The following is a 6,836-nucleotide window of genomic DNA, read 5'->3' on the forward strand; positions in this document are numbered from 1 at the left end:
CACACACACACACACACACACACACACACACACACACACACACACACACAGAGTGAGGTGCTAGGTCGAGGAGAGATCTTTTCCAAGTAAAGGGTATACGTATATCAAATTGTAACATACACTTTTAAGTATCTTACAATTTTATTTGTTCATTATACCTCCACAAGGCTCGGGAAGAAACAAAACAAAACAAAACAAAAAAAACAGAAAACCAGAACAGGTGGCAGGCTGGAGACCCAAGAAGAGCCAGCATTTCAATCTGAGCCTGAAGGTCAGAGAAGACCAAAGTTCTAGCTCAGCCATTGGGCAGGCAGTTTAAAAACAAAAACAAGCTAAGGGTTCCCTCTGTTCTCGAAGCTCTGAGGCCCACAGACCTTAATTTCCCCAGAGAAACATGTCTTTTATTCAGCAAACTTCTCTCTACCACCCAAGAAAACAGCCAGTGAAGAAATTCAATCAGAACCAACTAAAAATCAGAAGCAGAGAATAAACACCAGGTTTTTATCTTCATGAAGATGCGTAAGGATTGTGAGGTGTTACAGGTTAAATGCATTCCAAAGGGCAATTCAGCAAGATTATTAGGCTATCTAGTACACTGAAGGAATTCTGTTAAACAGAATATCTGGAGTGACTGTGTGCTCTATAGAAGACAGGTCGAGGAACGTAAGTTACCATGACAGCAGCAGCCGGGAAGCCACGGCATGCATCTGCCTTCCAAAAGCAAAGAGTCCCCGAAGTTGCTTCTGCAGAATAAACAGTAACATCTGCTTTTAAAAACATATATTTTTCTCTGTATGTGCCAATCATTCGCCCATTTGCTCCCACTCCAACCCCTGTAGTCATTCTCCATCTTTCTCTGTGCCCCCCAAAAGCTGACCTCTAAGACTTCCAGCCCCTAGCCTCCTCTTCCTTTGGCCTTTGGGTTGGGTTCAGCTAGTGGGAACCAGGGACAAGACAGAAAAGGGGTTGTCTCTGCCCTCTGCTGTAGTACCAGCTACAGTTCTGGGCATGGCTGTGGCTCCTCTTCACCTTTCAGGCCTGGGGGGTAGAACAGCCTCCTGTTGGTGCTCCCCAACCACTGTCATGTCACCTTGACATCCTTACTAGGTCTCTGAGCCCTGTCCCCACTCCTGTAGAGTTCTTTATGCAGCTACTCTTCAGAAGTCCCATGTGAGGGTGTGTTTCCTACCAGGATGCTGACTGACACACCCCGTATACTCTGCCTCATACTCCTTCAAATGCAGAGGCAGTCCTCGAGTATTTAAGGGGATTGTCAATGGATAATTGAGGTGTATTCTCATGAGATCCTCTCAGCCTCTAAGTAAAACTCCACAAAACCTGATGTTATAATTTGATTTTTTTGTATACGAAATGAGTTTTCCAACATTTATTCCATTGAATGAGTGCACAGCATTTTCATGAACTATCTCAGGGCTACATCAGTACAAAACAGTTTAAATTAGTAATATAAAGCAGTTTCAAAAGGGAAATCATTGGTTACTTCAGGGTGGATGCCGCCACCACTTGGGAACAGATGACATAAGGCAGCTAGGTGCTTACTGCATAACATGGGCACAGGCTGGCAGGTAACCATGTCCTTGTTTCCCTACACAGAGAGAGGTCCCTGGGCTTTTGGGCGCCTCCCTCTCCAGGACACGAATGAGTGTAAATAGGTCACCTTATTTATCTCTTGGGGTGACATTTCCATCTTGGTCACAGTGAGAGACTCTGGAGCATGGCTTAGCCACCAGCCCTGTGCATATCTATCTGATAGAAAGATTCAGAGAGGACAGAGCAATGGGAGTACGAAAGGGTGAAGCAGATAATCTTGCATAGCAAACACAGAATCAATTCTCTATTCGTGGTCCAGGATGCCTTTTGTTTGGTCCACTGATTTTCTTCTTAACTTCCAAGTTAACCCAGCCAATTGGAAGACCACAACAGGTAGGGCCTGATTAACTATAAAAGCACATGTGTACAAGTTGTGTGTGTGTGTGTGTGTGTGTGTGTGTGTGTGTGTAGCAGGAAGTGGAAGCTGGGCATTACCAGAGCCTGTACAGGCTTTTGAGGAATACTACTGGGACATGGCCTTCATCTTTCTGCTCATCTGGAGAACACTTAAAACACCAGCTGGTTAAAGAAAAAAAATATGAATCCTCTTCATGTGGATATCCTGGACACTTTCTCTTCTGTTCCCACCAAGATGATTGTAACTTCTGTATGACACTATTTTCCTTCAGGAACAAAACTACCCGGAAGGCTCACAAAACAATGGCTGACAGGGCAGCCGTTTCAATATTCTACACAGCCTCTGCTGAGGCACCTCACTTCAACTTTGTTTCGTATCACTGGCCTGTGGCCTAAAATTCTCACCATGTGCATCGACCCATCCCTGACATGCCCCAAGTACTGTGTGACCATCTACTGCTTATGGACAACCCCCTTCTGAGAGACCCTCACGCCTCACTTCACGTTCTGCCATGACGGGGGCTTGGTGTCACACAAGTGGCCCGAGTCAGGTTTAGAGTTCATCATGTTTGGCTTCCTGGTCTTTGAGTTTAAATTCTTCCGCCATGACCTTCCCATCTCCATTCCGGTCCTGGTTGGTGAACATATTCTTCACGATCATCTCAGCATCAAAACCAGGAGCAAGTTTCCCTTTGCCAGATGCCACCTGGGCATGAATGTACTCTGAGAACTGGAGAGAGAGGGAACAGGACAGATCATGAGATACGGCAGCCAAGCCTGGGCCTGAACAGAAACTGAACAGAGCATCCCAAGCAATGGGGCTGGAATTGGAGTCTGAGCTCACAAAATGGACACAATTTTATGAGCTACACAAACTGTTTGGTTTTTTTCCCCCCCTCCAGATGCAGGTTAAAAATCCCTCATTAATGACTCCAGGAGCCCCTAGGTTCCAGGCAGCCAACACACAGCAGCAATTGGAGCTATCCTGTCTTCCCTAATCAACACTTAGTTCTCCACCAAAGGCTGATCCCCTAACCACCCTAGCCTCTGAGAGCACTGCTGCCTGCGATCATCCATACAATAAAAGCATTAGCTGCTGCATGCTGAGCCCCATCCAAGATCCTAGAGAGACATCAACTTAAAAAAAAAAAAATCCTCCCCTTATAATTCTAGCATATCCTAGTAGGAAAGACACAATTAAAAAGGAACATTTCAGGGGGGCTGGGGGGCTCAGTGGGTTAAAGCCTCTGCCTTCAGCTCAGGTCATGGTCTCAGGGTTCTGGGATCGAGCCCCACATTGGGCTCTCTGCTCAGCAGGGAGCCTGCTTCCTCCTCCCCCTCTCTGCCTGCTTGTGATCTCTGTCAAATAAATTTTAAAAAAATTTTTTTTAAAAGGAACATTTAAAAAATAAGTAAATTGGTGCGCCTGGGTGGCTCAGTCATTAAGCGTCTACCTTCGGCTCATGTCATGATCCCAGCATCCTGGGATCGAGTGCCACATAGGGCTGGCTCCCTGCTCAGCAGGAAGCCTGCTTCTCCCTCTCCCACTCCCCTGGCTTGTATTCCCTCTCTCACTCTCTCCCTCTCTTGTCAAATAAATCTTAAAAAAAAATAATAATAATAAGTAATCACATATTAGGTTAGAGAGTGAAATACTCTAGAAAACTGAAGAGTAAAGCCAAGCAAGGAAGATCAAGAATATAGGTAGGGGAGGAGGTTGAGGTCCTGATCCAGCAGTCAGGGTAAAACCCTATGAAAAAGGGAGACCTGTGCAAAGGCTTGAAGGAAGGGAGGGAAACAGCCCAACGGTTATCCAGGGAAGTGTCTTCTGAGATGACAGGCAGCTGCTGCAAAGGCCCAAAGTGGGTGCATTCCTGGTGGTGGTGGAGAGAAGCAGCTGGAGAGGAAGGTACAGTGAGCAGGTCATGGAGAACCTTTGTGGGCCTTTACAGGCCACTATGAGGATTTTGGAAAAGGGGGCTTCCGCAGGGTTCTGAGACAAAGCAAGCCATGATCCAATTTAAGTTTTAGAAGGATGGCTCTGGCTGCTGTGAGGGGTAGGGGTGAAAGCATGAAGACTTTCATAGAGATCCAAACCAGAGACAGCAGGCACTGGACCACAGTGCTACAGAGTGGAAATGATGAGAAGTGGTCAGGCTCTGGATAAATTTTCAAGATAGAGCTAGAATGATTTCCTGCTGGATTTGTTAGAGCCTGTGTGAGAAAAAGGAGTTGAAGATTACTGAGTGCTCTTGCTTGAGCGAGTGGAAGGACAGAGTTGCCGTTGGAGGAGATGAGGACGGCTTTGGGTGAAGCAAGTCCATGGGAAGGAGGTGGCAGGGTTTCAGAAAGTGAAAATGTCAGGTGGGTAGTTAGACGTAGGAATATGAAGTAAAGAGAGAAGACCGAACCGGAGCTATAGGTTTGGAAGTCATGGGGCTTTGGATGGCCAAGTCATGGCACTGGTTGAGATCACTCAGGAAGTGACATTAAGGTGGAGAAGAGAACAAGCTTAGGACTCAGGCTGGGGCACTCCAATATGAAGAGATCAGGGGGAAAACTACTGAGAAAAACTTAATCATGAGGGAGAAGCAACACCAAGAAAGTATGGTCTGGAAGCCCGGGAAAGAAGGCACCCTGCAAAGCTTTGTCCAAGTATGACAAGAATGAAAAGTGACCACTGGTTGCAGCAACATGACAGGCACCAGTCACCTTACCAGGACCAGGTTCAGTGACATGGAGGGAAAAATGTCTGACAGGAGTGGGTTTAAGAGAGTTTTGACATTTTTGCTGTGAAGGGAGCAAGGAAATAAAAGAAATGGAAAGATGCACCAAGAGAAGGGGGAAAAGAGCATTTTTTGTGCTAACGTGAACCACCCAGTAGCTGGGAACATGTGACTCATGTCAGAGAGAAAGTGGAGAAGACTGGAGCCCTGTCCTCGAATGAGCAGTTACAGAATGGGCAGAGTAGTGGGAATTCAGCAAGGTGTGACAGGACAGACCCCTCTACTGCCCAGCTCTACGAAGGGGCATTTGCTACAGAAGAAACCACCCAGCACCTAGATGATCAAGACAGGAATATGAATCCTGGCTCAAACTCGCTTAGCTGTGTGACCCTGGGCAAGTCATTTACCTTCTCTGTGCACAGCTGCTTTTTCTGAAATGGGGATGATGATTACACAGCTGCCACAAGAGCCAGGCAAGATAATATATGTGAAAAAGTCTTAGCATAACGCAGTATTCAGTGAGCACCCAGGAACTGATAACTGAATTGTGAGCCCTGCAATCAATCCCCATTACCTCTCAGGGGCTCAGTTTCTTCAGAGGAACTGTGAGCTTCAACTTAGAGCATGTGTTAGAAGTGCTTGGCACATGAGTGTGTGCAGGTCACCATCAACACAAGAAATAAGCGCAAGTGTCCTCCTCACCCTGAGAAGGCTTCCCATTCAGAATGGATGCCCTGCCCCGATAAGTCTCCCTGGGCTCCTTGAGTCCCGCTTTCCTTCAAAGGTCAGTTACCTCTTCAAGGAGGACTTCTCCATTACCATCCTTGTCGATTTCTTCAAAGAGGTTGGGTGACACCTCACCATTCCATATGAACATGTACCCCTCAGGCAGACCGGCCACGAGCTCCAGCAGCTCAATGTCAAACACCAAGACAGCGCTGCCGGGCACTTCTCCATCTGCCACACCAACAGGGGAGGAGACAGTGTTAGCACCACGAGACAGAAAGCATGCCCAGCTCAACCTCCCTCCCCCACCCAGGGTTCCAGCTGCCTCATGGACAGCAAGCAATTCTTGTGAGAGCAAGAAAGTTCAACACTAGCAAGAAGTTTTTTCCAAACTGTACAGGTTTTTTCCAAACTGTAGATAGTGACCATTAGCGGGTCATGAAATCCATTTACAGGATGGTGATCAGCATTTTTTTTAATTAAAAAATGAAATATATAAGGTATTATCAGGATATTAATTATTATCCTAGAAAGGATAGGTATGGTTTTATGAAACATGAGTTTCAATTTTACATATATAAAACTAAATGTATATGTATAAAGTGCATGTTTATGTGTGATATAAATCGGGAGACAAAATGTATTTCTTATTCTTTAAGAAGTCTTTACTTATTTACTTATTTCTTTTAGAAGAAGACAGAAGGGGTGCATGTGTGCACACACAGGGGGAGGGGCAGAAGGAGAGGAAGAGACTCTCAAGCAGACATCCCACTGAGTGCAGAGCCCAAACTGGGGCTCAATCCTACAACTCATTAGATCATGATCCAAGCAGAAACCAGTTGTCATATGCTTAACCGACCGAGCCACACATGTACCCCCATGAAATGTATTTCTTACTGTAGGTCTTGGTGAAAAAAGTTTGAAAGCCATTAGTAGAGACTACAATTATAGAACTTCTGAATAAATCCCATAGCAGAACTTTAAGAATAATACAGTATTCCTTAAAGTCCTAATCTAAGATATGACTATAAATACAAATTTGTGAACAGCATATACATTATGAGTCCAAAAGAAATTAAATAAGCATGTGACTATATATGTATATATATAGTATGTCTTATTTGAAATTATTATAACTATTTAATATCTCATGGTCTTATAAGGTACACATTTTTTAAAGGTACACATTTTTTAAAGTGTTTCTTCTTGAATTGGGGGGAACTAGCAGGCAGTTGGGGTTTTTCGGTCTTTGTCTTTTTTTTTTTTTTTTTTTTAAAGATTTTATTTATTTATTTATTTGACAGAGAGAGAGATCACAAGTAGGCGGAGAGTCAGGCAGAGAGAGAGAGAGAGAAGCAGGCTCCCGCTGAGCAAAGAGCCCGATGCGGGGCTCGATCCCAGGACCCTGAGATCATG

At 45.1% G+C, this 6,836-nt stretch overlaps 2 protein-coding genes across 2 annotated transcripts in view; one reads left to right on the forward strand and one right to left on the reverse strand.

The window, feature by feature from the left end:
* The window catches only part of KBTBD2 (kelch repeat and BTB domain containing 2), a 194,110-nt gene that overhangs the window by 78,056 nt on the left and 109,218 nt on the right, over positions 1–6,836 (forward strand). The gene's annotated exons all lie outside the window — the stretch shown is intronic.
* The window catches only part of FKBP9 (FKBP prolyl isomerase 9), a 39,490-nt gene continuing 32,776 nt past the window's right edge, over positions 123–6,836 (reverse strand). Inside the window, exons 9-10 of the mRNA XM_059396593.1 lie at positions 5,488–5,651; positions 123–2,698 (exon numbers count right to left, since the gene is read on the reverse strand). Coding sequence (XP_059252576.1) covers positions 2,522–2,698; positions 5,488–5,651 — 341 coding nt within the window. The 3' untranslated portion in view covers positions 123–2,521. The remainder of the gene's footprint in view (positions 2,699–5,487; positions 5,652–6,836) is intronic.

The sequence above is a fragment of the Mustela nigripes genome, chromosome 4 (assembly GCF_022355385.1).
Source record: "Mustela nigripes isolate SB6536 chromosome 4, MUSNIG.SB6536, whole genome shotgun sequence".
NCBI lineage: Eukaryota > Metazoa > Chordata > Mammalia > Carnivora > Mustelidae > Mustela > Mustela nigripes.